Source organism: Pseudophryne corroboree, chromosome 4, assembly GCF_028390025.1.
Source record: "Pseudophryne corroboree isolate aPseCor3 chromosome 4, aPseCor3.hap2, whole genome shotgun sequence".
NCBI classification, from domain to species: Eukaryota; Metazoa; Chordata; class Amphibia; order Anura; family Myobatrachidae; genus Pseudophryne; species Pseudophryne corroboree.
Genome location: NC_086447.1, coordinates 659385424 through 659404515, shown reverse-complemented (window position 1 = coordinate 659404515; position 19092 = coordinate 659385424). Strand labels below are relative to the sequence as shown.

Here is a 19092-nt window from a genome sequence, read left to right as displayed (position 1 = left end):
CTTACCCAGTTAACAGTATGAACAACAACGGAGCATCAGATCAACCCTGATGCAACAAAACATAACCCTTATTTAAGCAATAACTATATACAAGCATTGCAGAAGAAGTCCGCACTTGGGACGGGCGCCCAGCATCCACTACGGACTACGAGAAATAGATTTACCGGTAAGTAATATCTTATTTTCTCTAACGTCCTAGTGGATGCTAGGGACTCCGTAAGGACCATGGGGATTATACCAAAGCTCCCAAACGGGCGGGAGAGTGCGGATGACTCTGCAGCACCGATTGAGCAAACACAAGGTCCTCCTCAGCCAGGGTATCAAACAAGTAGCCGCTCGGCAAAGCTGCTATGCCGAGACCCCTCGGGCAGCTGCCCAAGAAGAGCCCACCTTCCTTGTGGAGTGGGCTTTTACTGATTTTGGAAGCGGCAATCCAGCCGCAGAATGAGCCTGCTGAATCGTGTTACAGATCCAGCGAGCAATAGTTTGCTTTGAAGCAGGAGCACCCAGCTTGTTGGGTGCATACAGGATAAACAGCGACTCCGTTTTCCTGACTCTAGCCGTTCTGGCTACATAAACCTTCAAAGCCCTGACCACATCTAGTAACTCGGAATCCTCCAAGTCACGAGTAGCCACAGGTACCACAATAGGTTGGTTCATATGAAAGGATGACACCACCTTTGGCAGAAATTGTGGACGGGTCTGCAATTCTGCCCTGTCCATATGGAAAACCAGATAGGGGCTTTATGTGACAAAGCCGCTAATTCTGACACACGCCTAGCTGAAGCCAAGGCTAATAGCATGACCACCTTCCACGTGAGAAATTTTAACTCCACGGTTTTGAGTGGCTCAAACCAGTGTGACTTCAGGAAACACCACCACGTTAAGATCCCAAGGTGCCACTGGAGGCACAAAAGGAGGCTGAATATGCAGCACACCCTTTACAAACGTCTGGACTTCAGGAAGAGAAGCCAGTTCTTTTTGAAACAATTGACGCAATTGCCGGCCTTAGTAAGGTACCTGAATGTGTGTAAATGGACTTCAGGGTACCCTCTTGCTTTCTATCCGCAGCATCTTTTAGGGTGGCCGTATCCTGTGACGGCAGGGCTACCCTCTTGGATAAGCGTGTTAGAGCTTTGTCCACCCTAGGGGAGGATTCCCAGCGTAACCTGTCCGTTGGCGGGAAAGGATACGCCATAAGCATCCGTTTGGAAATCTGCAGTTTTTTATCTGGAGATTCCCAAGCCTTTTCACATAACTCATTCAGCTCATGTGAAGGGGGAAAGGTCACCACGTGCCTTTTTTCCCCATACATATGAACCCTCTTGTCAGGGACTGGGGTTTCCTCTGTGATTTGCAACACCTCCTTCATTGCTATAATCATATAACGTATAGCTTTAGCCAATTTTGGCTGTAACTTTGCATCATCATAGTCGACACTGGAGTCAGACTCCGTGTCGGTATCTGTGTCAACAATTTGGGATAGTGGGCGCTTCTGAGACCCTGACGGCCTCTGCGACATAGGATCAGGCATGGGCTGCGACCCCGACTGTCCTAAGGTTTCAACTTTATCCAACCTTTTATGCAAGGAATTAACATTCTCATTTAAAACCTTCCACATATCCATCCAATCAGGTGTCGGCGCCGTCGGCGGCGACCCCACATTCATTTGCTCCCGCTCTGCTTCCACATAGCCTTCCTCGTCAAACACGTCGACACAAGCGTACCGACACACCACACACATACAGGGGATGCTCTTTTTGAAGACAGTAAGACTGGAGTCTTCTGCCTCCGAATTTTGAAGTCTTCTTGCTTCTGTCACCGGCTTCTGTCTTCCGGCTCTGCGAGGGGGACGGCGGCGCGGCTCCGGGATCGGACGACAAAGGGTGAGATCCTGTGTACGATCCCTCTGGAGCTAATGGTGTCCAGTAGCCTAAGAAGCAGGACCTATCTTCAGTGAGTAGGGCTGCTTCTCTCCCCTCAGTCCCACGCTGCAGAGAGTCTGTTGCCAACAGATCTCTCTGAAAATAAAAAAACCTAACTAAAATACTTTCTTATAGCAATCTCAGGAGAGCTCACTAAGTAGCACCCAGCTCGTCCGGGCACAGATTCAAACTGAGGACTGGAGGAGGGACATAGAGGGAGGAGCCAGAGCACACCAGTATCAAAATTCTTTCTTAAAGTGCCCTGTCTCCTGCGGAGCCCGTCTATTCCCCATGGTCCTTTACGGAGTCCCCAGCATCCACTAGGACGTTAGAGAAATATAATTATGCCCAAATTTAAATAAAAATGCCCCTAACTATACAACGGTTATTACATGGAGAAATGTTGCAGAATGAAGGAACACACTTGTAGGACTTCAGATTTAATTTGTGGTGAATTGTGCACAATGAAACATTTATAAAGACTGCTTTTGAAGTGAAACATCACAAAATGTTAATGGAATGGTGCAATGTGCAACCTTTTTACAGTGTTCTGCAACATAAATGTCATAATATAATCTGAAACAGGGGTAGGTAATGAGTGGCGCTGCAGCTGCTATAGAACTACACATCCCAGCGTCAGTAATGGAACATCAACTAATTAAGATTCTTTTTATTTACCTTTTTTATTTGTTGCTGCAAAGTTTCAAATGTATTCAGCGTCTTTGGTTCTTCACAGTCATTGACGACTTGTTTATCAGCAATGCCAAATGTATAACTAAAACAAAGATACAGTACCACTGTTACTACAATAATAATGTAGCTGTGCAGCAATAAAGACTACAAGTACATATTGTACTCTCCATGTTCTAAAAAATGCTTCAGCCACTCGGGTGACACCTATCATGCGTTCAAGAAGTGAAAAAAATAAGATTTTACTTACCGATAAATCTATTTCTCGTAGTCCGTAGTGGATGCTGGGGACTCCGTAAGGACCATGGGGATATAGCGGCTCCGCAGGAGACGGGGCACAATAATAAAAGCTTTAGGATCAGGTGGTGTGCACTGGCTCCTCCCCCTATGACCCTCCTCCAAGCCTCAGTTAGGATACTGTGCCCGGACGAGCGTGCATAATAAGGAAGGATATTGAATCCCGGGTAAGACTCATACCAGCCACACCAATTACACCGTACAACCTGTGATCTGAACCCAGTTAACAGTATGATAACAACGAAGGAGCCTCTGACAAGATGGCTCACAACAAGAATAACCCGATTTTTGTAACAATAACTATGTACAAGTATTGCAGACAATCCGCACTTGGGATGGGCGCCCAGCATCCACTACGGACTACGAGAAATAGATTTATCGGTAAGTAAAATCTTATTTTCTCTGACGTCCTAGTGGATGCTGGGGACTCCGTAAGGACCATGGGGATTATACCAAAGCTCCCAAACGGGCGGGAGAGTGCGGATGACCCTGCAGCACCGAATGAGAGACTCCATGTCCTCCTCAGCCAGGGTATCAAATTTGTAGAATTTAGCAAACGTGTTTGCCCCTGACCAAGTAACTGCTCGGCAAAGTTGTAAAGCCGAGACCCCTCGGGCAGTCGCCCAAGATGAGCCCCCTTCCTTTTGGAATGGGCTTTTACAGATTTTGGCTGTGGCAGGCCTGCCACAGAATGTGTAAACTGAATTGTATTACAAATCCAGCGAGCAATCGTCTGCTTAGAAGCAGGAGCACCCATCTTGTTGGGTGCATACAGGCTAAACAGCGAGTCAGATTTTCTGACTCCAGCCGTCCTGGAAACATATTTTTCAGGGCCCTGACAACGTCAAGTAACTTGGAGTCCTCCAAGTCCCTAGTACCCGCAGGTACCACAATAGGTTGGTTCATGTGAAAAACAGAAAACACCTTAAGGAGAAATTGAGGACGAGTCCTCAATTCTGCCCTGTCAGAATGAAAAATTAAGTAAGGGCTTTATATATGATAAAGCCGCCAATTCGGACACACGCCTGGCTGAAGCCAGGGCTAATAGCATCGTCACCTTCCATGTGAGATATTTTAAGTCCACAGTGGTGAGTGGTTCAAACCAATGTGACTTTAGGAAACTCAAAACAACATTGAGATCCCAAGGTGCCACTGGGGCACAAAATGAGGCTGTATATGCAGTACCCCTTTTACAAACATCTGAACGTCAGGCACTAAAGCCAGTTCTTTCTGGAAGAAATTCGACAGGGCCGAAATTTGAACCTTAATGGACCCTAATTTTAGGCCCATAGACAGTCCTGTTTTCAGGAAATGTAGGAAACGACCCAGTTGGAATTCCTCTGTAGGGGCCTTCTTGGCCTCACACCACGCAACATATCTTCACCAAATGCGGTGAAAATGTTTTGCGGTTACATCCTTCCTGTCTTTGACCAGGGTAGGGATGACTTCATCTGGAATGCCCTTTCAGGATCCGGCGTTCAACCGCCATGCCGTCAAACGCGGCCGCGGTAAGTCTTGGAACAGACAAGGCCCCTGCTGGAGCAGGTCCTTTCTTAAAGGTAGAGGCCACGGGTCTTCCGTGAACATCTCTTGAAGTTTCGGGTACCAAGTCCTTCTTGGCCAATCCGGAACCACGAGTATCGTTCTTACTCATCTCCCTCTTATGATTCTCGGTACTTTTGGTATGAGAGGCATAGGAGGGAACACATACTCTGACTGGTACACCCACAGTGTTACCAGAGCGTCCACCGCTATTGCCTGAGGGTCCCTTGACCTGGCGCAATATCTGTCTAGTTTTTTGTTCAGGCGGGACGCCATCATGTCCACCTTTGGTTTTTCCCAACGGTTTACAATCATGTGGAAGACTTCCCGATGAAGTCCCCACTCTCCCGGGTAGAGGTCATGCCTGCTGAGGAAGTCTGCTTCCCAGTTTTCCACTCCCGGAATGAACACTGCTGAGAGTGTTATCACATGATTTTTCGCCCAGCGAAGAATCCTTGTAGTTTCTGCCATTTCCCTCCTGCTTCTTGTGCCGCCCTGTTTACGTGGGCGACTGCCGTGATGTTGTCCCACTGGATCAATACCGGCTGACCTTGAAGCAGAGGTCTTGCTAAGCTTAGAGCATTGTAAATTGCCCTTAGCTCCAGTATATTTATGTGGAGAGAAGTCTCCAGACTTGATCACACTCTCTGGAAATTTTTTCCTTGTGTGACTGCTCCCCAGCCACTCAGGCTGGCATCCGTGGTCACCAGGACCCAGTCCTGAATGCCGAATCTGCGGCCCTTTCATAGATGAGCACTCTGCAGCCACCGCAGAAGAAACACCCTTGTCCTTGGAGACAGGGTTATCCGCTGATGCATCTGAAGATGCGATCCGGACCATTTTTCCAGCAGATCCCACGGAAAGGTTCTTGCGTGAAATCTACCGAATGGGATCTCTTTGTAAGAAACCACCATTTTTCACAGGATCCTTGTGCAATGATGCACTGATACTTTTCCTGGTTTTAGGAGGTTCCTGACTAGCTCGGATAACTCCCTGGCTTTCTTCTCCGGGAGAAAACATAGAATCATCCCTAGGAACAGTAGACGTGTCGTCGGAAAAAACTGCGATTTTGGAATATTTAGAATCCACTCGTGCTGTCGTAGTTCTACTTAAGATAGTGCTACTCCGACCTCCAACTGTTCTCTGGACCTTGCCTTTATCAGGAAAGCGTCCATATTTCTTTTAAGAAGAATCATCATTTCGGCCATTACCTTGGTAAAGACCCGGGGTGCCGTGGACAATCCAAACGGCAGCGTCTGAACTGATAGTGACAGTTCTGTACCACGAACCTGAGGTACCCTTGGTGAGAAGGCAAATTTGGACATGTAGGTAAGCGTCCCTGATATCCAGTGACACCATATCGTCCCCTTCTTCCTGGTTCGCTATCACTACTCTGAGTGACTCCATCTTGATTTGAACGCTTGTATGTAAGTGTTCAAATATTTCAGATCTCACCGAGCCGTCTGGCTTCAGTACCACAATATAGTGTGGAATAAATAAGAATTTACTTACCGATAATTCTATTTCTCGGAGTCCGTAGTGGATGCTGGGGTTCCTGAAAGGACCATGGGGAATAGCGGCTCCGCAGGAGACAGGGCACAAAAAGTAAAGCTTTCCGATCAGGTGGTGTGCACTGGCTCCTCCCCCCATGACCCTCCTCCAGACTCCAGTTAGGTACTGTGCCCGGACGAGCGTACACAATAAGGGAGGAATTTTGAATCCCGGGTAAGACTCATACCAGCCACACCAATCACACTGTACAACCTGTGATCTGAACCCAGTTAACAGTATGATAACAGCGGAGCCTCTGAAAAGATGGCTCACAACAACAATAACCCGATTTAGTTAGCAATAACTATGTACAAGTATTGCAGATAATCCGCACTTGGGATGGGCGCCCAGCATCCACTACGGACTCCGAGAAATAGAATTATCGGTAAGTAAATTCTTATTTTCTCTATCGTCCTTGTGGATGCTGGGGTTCCTGAAAGGACCATGGGGATTATACCAAAGCTCCCAAACGGGCGGGAGAGTGCGGATGACTCTGCAGCACCGAATGAGAGAACTCCAGGTCCTCTTTTGCCAGGGTATCAAATTTGTAGAATTTTACAAACGTGTTCTCCCCCGACCACGTAGCTGCTCGGCAAAGTTGTAATGCCGAGACCCCTCGGGCAGCCGCCCAAGATGAGCCCACCTTCCTTGTGGAATGGGCCTTAACAGATTTAGACTGTGGCAGGCCTGCCACAGAATGTGCAAGTTGAATTGTGCTACCAATCCCACGAGCAATCGACTGCTTAGAAGCAGAAGCACCCAGCATTGTTGGGTGCATACAGGATAAACAGCAAGTCAGATTTCCTGACTCCAGCCAACCTGGAAACTATATTTTCAGGGCCCTGATAACATCCAGCAACTTGGAGTCCTCCAAGTCCCTAGTAGCCGCAGGTACCACAATAAGCTGGTTCAGGTGAAACGCTGACACCACCTTAAGGAGAAACTGGGGACGAGTCCGCAGCTTTGCTCTGTCCGAATGGACAATCAGATATGGCTTTGTGAGATAAAGCCGCCAATTCTGACACTCGCCTGGCCGAGGCCAGGCCCAACAGCATGGTCATTTTCCATGTGAGATATATCAAATCCACAGATTTGAGTTGTTTAAACCAATGTGATTTTTTAGGAATCCCAAAACTACGTTGAGATCGCCCAGTGCCACTGGAGACATCAAAGGGGCTGTATATGCAGTACTCCCTTAACAACTTCTGGACTTCAGGAACTGAAGCCAATTTCTTTCTGGAAGAAAATCAACAGGCCGAAATTTGAACCTTAATGGACCCAATTTGAGACCCATAGACACTCCTGTTTGCAGGAAATGTAGAAATTAACCTAGTTGAAATTCTTCCGTGGAGCCTTCCTGGACTCACACCCTGGCACATATTTTCACCTAAGTGGTGATAATGTTGTGCGGTCACCTCCTTCCTGGCTCTGACCAGGGTAGGGATGACCTCTTCCGGAATGCCTCTTTCCCTTAGGATCCGGCGTTCACCCGCCTTGGCGTCAACGCAGCTGCGGTAAGTCCCGGAACAGACACGGTTCTTGCCGAATCAAGACCCTTCTTAGTATCTCTTGAAGTTCCGGGAACCAAGTCCTTCTTGGCCAAACCGGAGCCACGAGTATAGTTCTTACTCCTCTCCTTCCTATCATTTTCAATACATTGGGTATGAAAAGCAGAGGATGGAACACATACACCGACTGGTACACCGACGGTGTTACCAGAGCGTCCCAGCTATTGCCTGAGTGTCTCTTGACCTGGCGCTTCAGGTGGGACGCCATCATAACCACCTTTGGTCTTTCCCAACGGTTTACAATCATGTGGAAACTTCCAGATTAAGTTTCCACTTTTCCGGGTGGAATTCATTTATGCTGAGGAAATCTTCCCAGTTGCCCACTCCCGGAATGAACACTGCTGACAGTGTTATCACATGATTTTCCGCCCAGCGAAGAATCCTTGCTGTCATTGCCCTCCTGCTTCTTGTGTCGCCCCGTCTGATAACGTGGGCGACCGCCATGATGATGTCCTACTGGATCAGCACCGGTTGACTTTGAAGCAGGAGTCTTCCTAGGCTCAGAGCATTGTAAATTGCCCTTAGCTCCAGTATATTCATGTGGAGAGAAGTCTCCAGACTTGACCACACTTCCTTGGAAATTTTTTCCCTGTGTGACTACTCCCCAGCCTCTCAGGCTGGTATCCGTGGTCCCCAGAACACAGTCCTGAATGCTGAGTGTGCTGCCCTCTAAAAGATGAGCACTCTGCAGCCCCCACAGAAGAGACACCCTTGTCCTTGGAGACAGGATTATCCGCTGATGCATCTGAAAATGCGATCCGGACCATTCGTCCAGCAAATCCCCTGAGATCTGCCGAATGGAATCGCTTCGTAAGAAGCCACCATTTTTCCCAGGACTCCTGTGCATTGATGCACTGATACTTGGCCTGGTTTTAGGAGGTTTCTGACTAGGTCGAATAACTCCTTGGCTTTTTCCTCCCGGAGGAACACCTTTTTCTGGACTATGCCCAGAATCATTCCTAGGAACAGCAGACGTATCGTCGGAAAACAGCTGCGATTCTTGGAATATTTAGAATCCAGTCGTGCTGTCGTAGAACTACTTTAGATAGTGCTCTTCCGACCTCCAACTGTTCTCTGGAACTTGCCCTTTTCAGGATATCGTCCAAGTAAGGGATAATTTAGATGCCTTTTTTCTTTGAAGAAACATCTTTTCGGCCATTACCTTGGTAAAAGGCCCGGGGTGCCGTGGATAATTCAAACGGCATCGTCTGAAACTGATATTGACAGTTCTGTACCACGAACCAGAGGTACCCTTGTTGAGAAGGGCAAATTTGGACATGGAGGTAATCCTTGATGTCCAGGGACACCATATAGTCCCCTTTTTTCCGGTTCGCTATCACTGCTCTGAGTGACTCCATCTCGATTTGAACCTTTTATGTAAGTGTTCAAAGATTTCAGTTTAGACTATGTCTCACCAAGCCGTCTGGCGTCAGTACCACAATATAGTGTGGAAAAATAATACCCTTTTCCTTGTTGTAGGAGGGGTACTTTGATTTATCACCTGCTGGATATACAGCTTGTGAATTGTTTCCAATGCTGCCTCCCTGTCGGAGGGAGCCGTTGGTAAAGTAGACTTCAGAAACCTGCGAGGAGAAGATGTCTCGACTCTCCAATCTGTACCCCTGGGATAATACTTGTACTATCTAGGGGTCAACCTGCGAGTGATCCCACTGCGCGCTGAGACTCTTGAGACTACCCCCCCACCTTGAGTCCGCTTGCATGGCCCCAGCGTCATGCTGAGGACTTGGCAGACGCGGTGGAGGGCTTCTTTTCCTGGGAAGGGGCTGCCTGCTGCAGTCTACTTCCCTTACCTCTATGTCTGGGCAGATATGACTGGCCTTTTGCCTGCATGCCCTCATGGGAAAGGAAGGATTGAGGCTGAAAAGACGGTGTCTTTTTCAGCTGAGATGTAACTTGGGGTAAAAAGGTTGGATTTCCCAGCTGTTGCCGTGGTCCCCAGGTTCGATGGACCGACCCCAACTAACTCCTTCCCTTTATACGGCAATACTTCCATGTGCCGTATGGGATCTGTATCACCTGACCACTGTCGTGTCCATGACATCTTCTGGGTGATATGGACAACGTACTTATCTTGATGCCAGAGAGCAAATATCCCTCTGTGCATCTCACGTACATATATATAGAATGCATCCTATTAAATGCTCTATATGAATAAAATATTTTCAGTCAGGGAATCCGACCAAGCCAACCCAGCACTGCATCTCCAGGCTGATGGCGATCGCTGGTCGCAGTATAACCACCGTATGTGTGTATATACTTTTTAGGATATCTTTCCAGCTTCCTATCAGCTGGCTCCTTGAGGGCGGCCGTATCTGGAGACGGTAACGCCACTTGATAAGCGTGTGAGCGCCTTATCACCCTAAGGGGTGTTTCCCAACGCGCCCTAATTTCTGGCGGGAAAGGGTATAACGCCAATATTTGCTATCGGGGTAACCCCACGCATCATCACACACTTCATTTTATTTTATCTGATTCAGGAAAAACTACAGGTAGTTTTTTCACTCCCACATAATACCCTTTTTTGTGGTACTTGTAGTATCAGAAATATGCAACACCTCCTTCATTGCCCTTAACGTGTGGCCCTAATGAGAAATACGTTTGTTTATTCACCGTCGACACTGGATTCAGTGTCCGTGTCTGTGTCTGTGTCGACCGACTGAGGTAAATGGGCGTTTTTAACGCCCCTGACGGTGTTTCTGAGACGCCTGGACCGGTACTAATAGTTTGTCGGCCGTCTCACGTCGTCAACCGACCTTGCAGCGTGTTGACATTCTCACGTAATTCCCTAAATAAGCCATCCATTCCGGTGTCGACTCCCTAGAGAGTGACATCACCATTACAGGCAATTTCTCCGCCTCCTCACCAACATCGTCCTCATACATGTCGACACACACGTACCGACACACAGCACACACACCGGGAATGCTCTGACAGAGGACAGGACCCACACTAGCCCTTTGGGGAGACAGAGGGAGAGTTTGCCAGCACACACCAAAACGCTATAATTATATAGGGACAACCTTATATAAGTGTTTTCCCTTATAGCATCTTTATATATATCTCAATATCGCCAAAATCAGTGCCCCCCCTCTCTGTTTTAACCCTGTTTCTGTAGTGCAGTGCAGGGGAGAGCCTGGGAGCCTTCTCTCCAGGCTTTCTGTGAGAGAAAATGGCGCTGTGTGCTGAGGAGATAGGCCCCGCCCCTTTTTCGGCGGGCTCGTCTCCCGCTATTTAGTGAATCTTGGCAGGGGTTAAATATCTCCATATAGCCTCTGGGGGCTATATGTGAGGTATTTTTCGCCAAAAAAGGTTTTCATTTGCCTCCCAGGGCGCCCCCCTCCCAGCGCCCTGCACCCTCAGTGACTGCCGTGTGAAGTGTGCTGAGAGGAAAATGGCGCACAGCTGCAGTGCTGTGCGCTACCTTTAGAAGACTGCAGGAGTCTTCAGCCGCCGATTCTGGACCTCTTCTTACTTCAGCATCTGCAAGGGGGCCGGCGGCGCGGCTCCGGTGACCATCCAGGCTGTACCTGTGATCGTCCCTCTGGAGCTGATGTCCAGTAGCCAAGAAGCCAATCCATCCTGCACGCAGGTGAGTTCACTCCTTCTCCCCTAAGTCCCTCGTTGCAGTGATCCTGTTGCCAGCAGGACTCACTGTAAAATAAAAAACCTAAGCTAAACTTTCTCTAAGCAGCTCTTTAGGAGAGCCACCTAGATTGCACCCTTCTCGGCCGGGCACAAAAATCTAACTGGAGTCTGGAGGAGGGTCATGGGGGGAGGAGCCAGTGCACACCACCTGATCGGAAAGCTTTACTTTTTGTGCCCTGTCTCCTGCGGAGCCGCTATTCCCCATGGTCCTTTCAGGAACCCCAGCATCCACAAGGACGATAGAGAAATACCCCTTCCCTTGTTGTAGAAGGGGTACTTTGATTATCACCTGCTGGGAATACAGCCTGTGAATTGTTCCCAATACTGCCTCCCTGTCGGAGGGAGACGTTGGTAAAGCAGACTTCAGGAACTTGTGAGGGGGAGACGTCTCGAATTTCCAATGTACACCTGGGATACTACGTGTAGGATCCAGGAGTCCACTTGTGAGTGAGCCCCCTGCGTGCTGAAACTCTTGAGATGACCCCCTACCGCACCTGAGTCCGCTTGTACTGCCCCAGCGTCATGCTGCGGACTTGGCAGAAGCTGTGGAGGGCTTCTGTTCCTGGGAATGGGCTGCCTGCTGCAGTCTTCTTCCCTTTCCTCTACCCCTGGGCAGATATGACTGGCCCTTTTGCCCGCCTGCCCTTATGGGGACGAAAGGACTGAGACTGAAAAGACTGTGTCCTTTTCTGCTGAGATGTGACTTGGGGTAACAAAAGGTGGATTTTTCAGCTGTTGCCATGGCCACCAGGTCCGATGGACCGCCCCTTTATACGGCAATACTTCCATGTGCCGTCTGGAATCTGCATCACCTGACCACTGTCGTGTCTTCGTCTGGCAGATATGGACATCACATTTACTCTTGATGCCAGAATGCAAATATCCCTCTGCGCATCTCGCATATATAGAAATGCATCTATAGTCCATAAAATCTTGTCCCTGTCAAGGGTATCAATATTTTCAGTCAGGAAATCCGACCAAGCCCCCTCAGCGCTGCACATCCAGGCTGAGGCGATTGCTGGTCGTAGTATAACACCAGTATGTGTGTATATACTTTTAGGATATTTTTCAGCTTCCTATCAGCTGGCTCCTTGAGGGCTGCCGTATCTGGAGACGGTAACGCCCCTTGTTTTTATAAGCGTGTGAGCGCCTTATCCACCCTAAGGTGTGTTTCCCAACTCGCCCTAACTTCTGGCGGGAAAAGGTATACCGCCAATAATTTTCTATCGGAGGAAACCCACGTATCATCACACACTTCATTTAATTTATCTGATTCAGGAAAAACTACAAGTAGTTTATTCACACCCTACATAATACCCTTATTTGTGGTACTTGTAGTATCAGAAATATGTAACACCTCCTTCATTGCCCTTAACATGAAACGTGTGGCCCTAAAGGAAAATACGTTTGTTTATTCACCGTCGACACTGGAGTCAGTGTCCGTGTCTGTGTCTGTGTCAACCGACTGAGGTAAATGGGCGTTTTTACAAGCCCCTGACGGTGTCTGAGACGCCTGGACAGGTACTAATTTGTTTGCCGGCCGTCTCATGTCGTCAACCGACCTTGCAGCGTGTTGACATTATCACGTAATTCCTAAATAAGCCATCCATTCCAGTGTCGACTCCCTAGAGAGTGACATCACCAATACAGGCAATTTGCTCCGCCTCCTCACCAACATCGTCCTCCTACATGTCGACACACACGTACCGACACACAGCACACACACAGGGAATGCTCTGATAGAGGACAGGACCCCACTAGCCCTTTGGGGAGACAGAGGGAGAGTTTGCCAGCACACACCAAAAACGCTATAATTATACAGGGACAACCCCTTATACAAGTGTTTTCCCTTATAGCATTTTTATATATGTAATCATATCGCCAAATAAGTGCCCCCCCTCTCTGTTTTAACCCTGTTTCTGTAGTGCAGTGCAGGGGAGAGCCTGGGAGCCTTCCTCACAGCAGAGCTGAGCAGGAAAATGGCGCCGTGTGCTGAGGAGAATAGGCCCCGCCCCCTTTTCGGCGGGCTCTTCTCCCGGAGTTTGTGAGATCTGGCAGGGGTTAAATACATCCATATAGCCTCAAGGGCTATATGTGATGTATTTTAGCCATAAAAAGGTATTATACATTGTTGCCCAGGGCGCCCCCCCCAGCGCCCTGCACCCTCAGTGACAGTTGGTGACTGTTGGTGAAGTGTGCTGACAACAATGGCGCACAGCTGCAGTGCTGTGCGCTACCTTATGAAGACTGAAAGTCTTCTGCCGCCTGTTTCTGGATCTCTGGACCTCTTCAACTTCGGCATCTGCAAGGGGGGTCGGCGGCACGGCTCCGGGACGAACCCCAGGGTGAGACCTGTGTTCCGACTCCCTCTGGAGCTAATGGTGTCCAGTAGCCTAAGAAGCAAATCCATCCTGCACGCAGGTGAGTTTACTTCTCTCCCCTAAGTCCCTCGTAGCAGTGAGCCTGTTGCCAGCAGGTCTCACTGAAAGAAAAAAACCTAACTTAAACTTTTATTCTAAGCAGCTCAGGAGAGCCACCTAGATTGCACCCTTCTCGGCCGGGCACAAAAATCTAACTAAGGCTTGGAGGAGGGTCATAGGGGGAGGAGCCAGTGCACACCACCTGATCCTAAAGCTTTTATTATTGTGCCCTGTCTCCTGCGGAGCCGCTATATCCCCATGGTCCTTACGGAGTCCCCAGCATCCACTAGGACGTCAGAGAAAACAGGATTTTAATACCTACCGGTAAATCCTTTTCTATAGGTCCGTAGAGGATGTTGGGGACACCAAAAGAACCATGGGATATAGACGGATCCGCAGGAGACATGGGCACTTTAAGACTTTCAAAGGGGCGTGACCTGGCTCCTCCCTCTATATCCCTCCCCAGACTCAGTTTGGAACTGTGCCCGGAGAGATGGACATTTTGAGGAAAGGACTTAAACAAGGTGAGCATCAAACCAGCTCACGCCATAAACATGCCTAATAACATGGCATTCAACTGAACACATGCCAACGGACATGAACAAAATTCAGCAACAAGCTGAAGAAACCATAACACAGTATGTGTGTAACCAGAACTAAACTGCAGATACAGTACGCACTGGGACGGGCGCCCAACATCCTCTACGGACTTATAGAAAAGGATTTACCGGTAGGTATTAAAATCCTGTTTCCTATTACGTCCTTGAGTATCTTGGGGACACCAAAAGAACCATGGGATCATACCGAAGCTCTATAACGGGCGGGAGAGTGCGGACGACTCTGCAGCACCGATTGACCAAACTTTAGGTCTTCATCGGCCAAGGTATCAAACTTGTAAAACTTAGCAAACGTGTTTGACCCCGACCAAGTAGCTGCTCGGCAAAGTTGTAATGCCGAGACACCCCGGGCAGCTGCCCAGGACGAGCCCACCTTTCTAGTGGAATGGGCTTTTACCGATTTAGGTAACGGCAAACTTGCCGTGGAATGAGCCTGCTGAATTGTGTGACATATCCAGCGGGCAATGGTCTGCTTGGAAGCAGGATACCCAAGTTTATTGGGAGCATATAGCACAAACAGAGACTCTGTTTTTCTAACTGGAGCCGTTCTGGCAACGTTAATTTTCAAAGCTCTGACGACATCCAGAGACTTTTCCTCAGCCAAAGTGCCAGTAGCCACTGGCACCACAATAGGTTGGTTAATATGAAAAGAGGAAACCACCTTTGGAAGAAATTGTTGCTTTGTTCTCAATTCTGCCCTATCCTCATGGAAGATCAAATAAGGGCTCTTGTGAGACAAGGCCGCCAATTCAGACACCCGCCTTGCGGATGCCAATGCTAACAAAATGACAACCTTCCAAGTGAGGAATTTCAACTCCACTTTACTTAAAGGTTCAAACCAATGTGATTTTAGGAATGTTAAAACCACATTAAGATCCCAAGGTGCCACAGGTGGCAAAAAAGGAGGTTGGATGTGCAAGACCCCTTTTACAAAGGTCTGCACCTCAGGAAGTGAGACCAATTGTTTCTGAAAGAAAATTGACAAAGCAGAAATCTGCACTTTTATGGAGCCTAATTTAAGGCCCACATCCACTCCATTTTGTAGAAAATGGAGAAAACGTCCAAGGTCAAACTTCTCCACTGGAGCTTTCTTGGACTCGCACCAGGAAATGTAATTCCTCCAAATACGGTGATAGTGTTTCGACGTCACACCCTTCCTAGCGAGAATAAGAGTGGGAATGACTTCATCGGGAATACCCTTACGGCCTAAAATCTGGCGTTCAACCTCAGACGTAGCCGCTGTAAGTCTTGATAGACGAACAGCCCCTGCCGCAGCAGATCCTCGCGAAGAGGAAAAGGCCATGGATCTTCGACTAACAACTCCTGAAGATCCGGGTACCAAATTCTCCTTAGCCAGTCTGGAACTACAAGAAGCGCTGGAATCTGTGATTTTCTTAGGATTCTCAGGACCTTTGGAATGAGAGGAAGCGGAGGGAAAACGTACACCGACGGATACACCCAAGGTGACGTCAGTGCATCCACTGCCGCCGCCTGAGGGTCCCTGGACCGGGAACAATACATTAGTAGTTTTTTGTTGTGGCGGGACGCCATCATGTATACGTGGGGAATCCCCCAAAGATAGGTGATTAGAGTGAAGACCTCCTGATGGAGGCCCCGCTCCCCTGGATGTAGATAGTGTCTGCTGAGGAAGTCTGCTTCCCAGTGGTCCACTCCCGGAAGGAATATTGCTGACAGAGCGCTTACCCGAGTCTCTGCCCAGCGAAGAATCCTTGTGGCTTCTGCCATTGCTGTTCTGCTCTTTGTGCCGCCGTGGCGGTTTATGTACGCTACTGCTGTCACATTGTCCGATTGGATCAGGACAGGTCGGTTTCGAAGAAGATGCTCCGCTTGTAGAAGGCCGTTGTAAATGGCCCTCAACTCCAGCACGTTTATGTGAAGAAGAGTTTCCTGACTTGACCATATTTCTTGGAAGGTCACCCCTTGTGTGACTGCTCCCCAACCTCAGAGACTTGCATCCGTGGTCACTAGGATCCAGTCTTGGATCCCAAATCTGCGTCCTTCTAAGAGGTGAGAGCTGTGGAGCCACCACAGGAGTGAGATCCTGATGTTGGGGGATAGAACTATCCTCCGGTGCATATGGAGGTGGAATCCGGACCATTTGTCCAACAGGTCCCACTGAAATACTCTGGCATGGAACCTCCCGAATTGGAGGGCCTCGTATGCCGCCACCATTTTCTCTAGCAACCGAATGCATTGATGAATGGAGACTGTTGGTGGTTTCAGAATGAGTTTTACCAAACTCTGAATATCCAGTGCTTTCTCCGGAGGGACGAACACTCTCAGCTGGACCGTGTCCAGAAACATACCCAAAAATGCCAACCGGGTTTTGGAACTAATTGTGATTTCGGCAGGTTCAAGAGTCAGCCGTGCTATTGTAGAAGCGACAGAGACAGTGTAATGTCCTGTACCAGTTTTTCCTTGGACCTCGCCTTTATCAGGAGATCTTCCAAGTACGGGATAATTGTAACTCCTCTTTTTCTGAGGAAAACCATCATTTCTACCATGACTTTTGTGAAAATCCTCGGAGCCGTGGACAGGCCAAACGGCAACGTCTGAAATTGGTAATGGGTTTCCTGGATTGCAAACCTGAGATAACTCTGATGAGGGGGATAAATGGGAACATGAAGGTAGGCATCCTTTATGTCCAAAGACACCATGAATACCCCCTCCTCCAGGCTGGAGATCACCACTCGGAGACTCTCCATCTTGAATTTCTTCAGGAAAAAATTTCGAGATTTTAGGTTAAGGATTGGTCGTACCGAGCCATCCGGCTTTGGCACTACAAATAGGCTTGAATAAAAACCTTCCCCTTGTTGCTCCCGGGGGACCGGGATCACAACCTGATTTTGACATAATTTTTGTATTGCTCCACAGACTAGAGCTGTCTGGAAGCGAAACTGGTAAGGATGATTTGAAAAAACGGCGGGGGGGGGGGGACGGGGGGGGTCTTGAAATTCCTGTTTGTACCCTTGGGTCACAATTTGCAATACCCAAGGGTCCAGGTACGAGCGAACCCAAACCTGACTGAAAAGCCTTAGACGTGCCCCCACCGGTGCGGTCTCCTGTAGGGGAGACCCGGCGTCATGCGGTGGATTTGGCGGAAGCCGGGGAGGACTTCTGCTCTTGTGAACTCGAGGAAGCGGGAGTTCTCTTGCCCCTTCCTCTACCTCCGGTAGCGAGGAAGAAGTGACCTCGGCCGTTTCTATATTTGTTGGGCCGAAAGGACTGCATTTGATAGTGCGGTTTCTTCTGTTGCGCAGGAGCATTAGGTAAATAAGTAGACTTACCCGCAGTGGCCGCTGATACTAAATCAGTAAGGCCGTCACCAAACAGTTCCCCACCCTTAAAGGGAAGGGACTCCATGTTTTTCTTGGAATCCGCGTCAGCATTCCATTGATGAGTCCATAGCACACGCCTAGCCGCAATAGACATAGCATTAGCCTTAGTCCCCAGGAGGCCAGCATCTCTTGCAGCCTCTTTCAAGTATGCAGCCGCGTCCCCGATTTAACCAAGCGTCACTAGGATGCTATCACTATCCAGAGTATCTAAATCAGCAGATAAACTTTCAGCCCATTTTTCAATGGCGCTACTAACCCACACTAACGCAATAAGCGGTCTAAGCTGCGTCCCCGTGGTAGTAAATATAGCTTTTAAAGTAGCCTCCTGCTTACGATCAGCTGGCTCCTTAAGAATCGTCGACTGAGCTGCAGGGAGCGCTACCTGTTTTAACAAGCGTGCTAGGGCTTTGTCTACTGTGGGTATCTTATCCCTATCAGCTGCGGGAAAGGGGTATGCCACCTTGATCCTATTAGGGATGAGAAATTTCTTATCAGGTGTATGCCAAATGCCATCAAAAAGGTCATTTAGTTCAAAACAAGGGGGGGAAAAAAACGAGCGTCTCTTTTCCTTGTAAATAAGGACCCTCGTTTCTGGTGTAAAGGGGTCCTCATCAATACGTAATATGTCTTTGACAGCCACAATCCTATATTGAATACTCTTAGCAAATTTAGGATCTAATCTAGAATCAGCATAATTGGCACCGGTATCAGAGTCCGTGTCGGTATCGGTGTCATCTAATTGGTCAACACTACGTTTCAGTGACCCTTGTAATAAAGCGTCATCTACTGATTTCTTCCAAATCTGCAGTTGAGAGTCAGATTCAGTAAACTTTTGAGTTAACAGTGTAACAGTAGCATTTAAAGCATTTAACCAATCAGCCGTCGGTGGTGCCGACAGGACCCCCAAAACATTTGGTGTCCCCAATAAATTATCCCCCTGAGAGGAAACTTTTGCCTCAGACATGTCTCCCTAACAGCACCCAAAGAAAAGCCTGTGAGGGAACAAAAGGAAAGGAGACAGCTCACACCCCCGCGCCAAAGTGCAGGTCTGAAAACACCCTCAAGTGTCACAGAGCTGCAGCGCTATATATCTGTATAGAAATAATCTGTCTCCCCCCTCGTTTTTATAGCCCCTGGTACTTGTCTGCTGTAAGGAAGGACCAGCGCTGCTGCTTGGAGGAGGAAATGGCACCGAGTGAGCCTGGAAGAAGAAGCCCCGCCCCCAACATGGCACTCTTCTTCCCGCTTATTTTTACATGTTTATCCTGGCGGGGGTTTGTACAGATATGCCAGCCTTATTAATGAGGTATTTTTAGCTCTCCAGGGTGCCTGCCTGCCCCCCCCCCCCCCCCCCCCCCTCTGCTGCTGCTGAAGGCATCCTGTCAGCAGCAGCAGAGCCCTGAAACTCATTAGAAGTGGGACTAGACTGCTCTCCTCTCTTTCCCACGAAGCAGGGA

The 19092-nt window shown here is 48.6% G+C and overlaps 1 protein-coding gene across 4 annotated transcripts in view; it reads right to left on the bottom strand.

Moving 5' to 3' along the window:
* The window catches only part of LOC134910126 (protein Mis18-alpha-like), a 175702-nt gene that overhangs the window by 98751 nt on the left and 57859 nt on the right, over window positions 1-19092 (bottom strand). For all 4 annotated transcript variants that reach the window (XM_063917801.1, XM_063917802.1, XM_063917800.1 and 1 more), the window contains exon 4: window positions 2604-2700. In XM_063917801.1, coding sequence (XP_063773871.1) covers window positions 2604-2700 — 97 coding nt within the window. The remainder of the gene's footprint in view (window positions 1-2603; window positions 2701-19092) is intronic.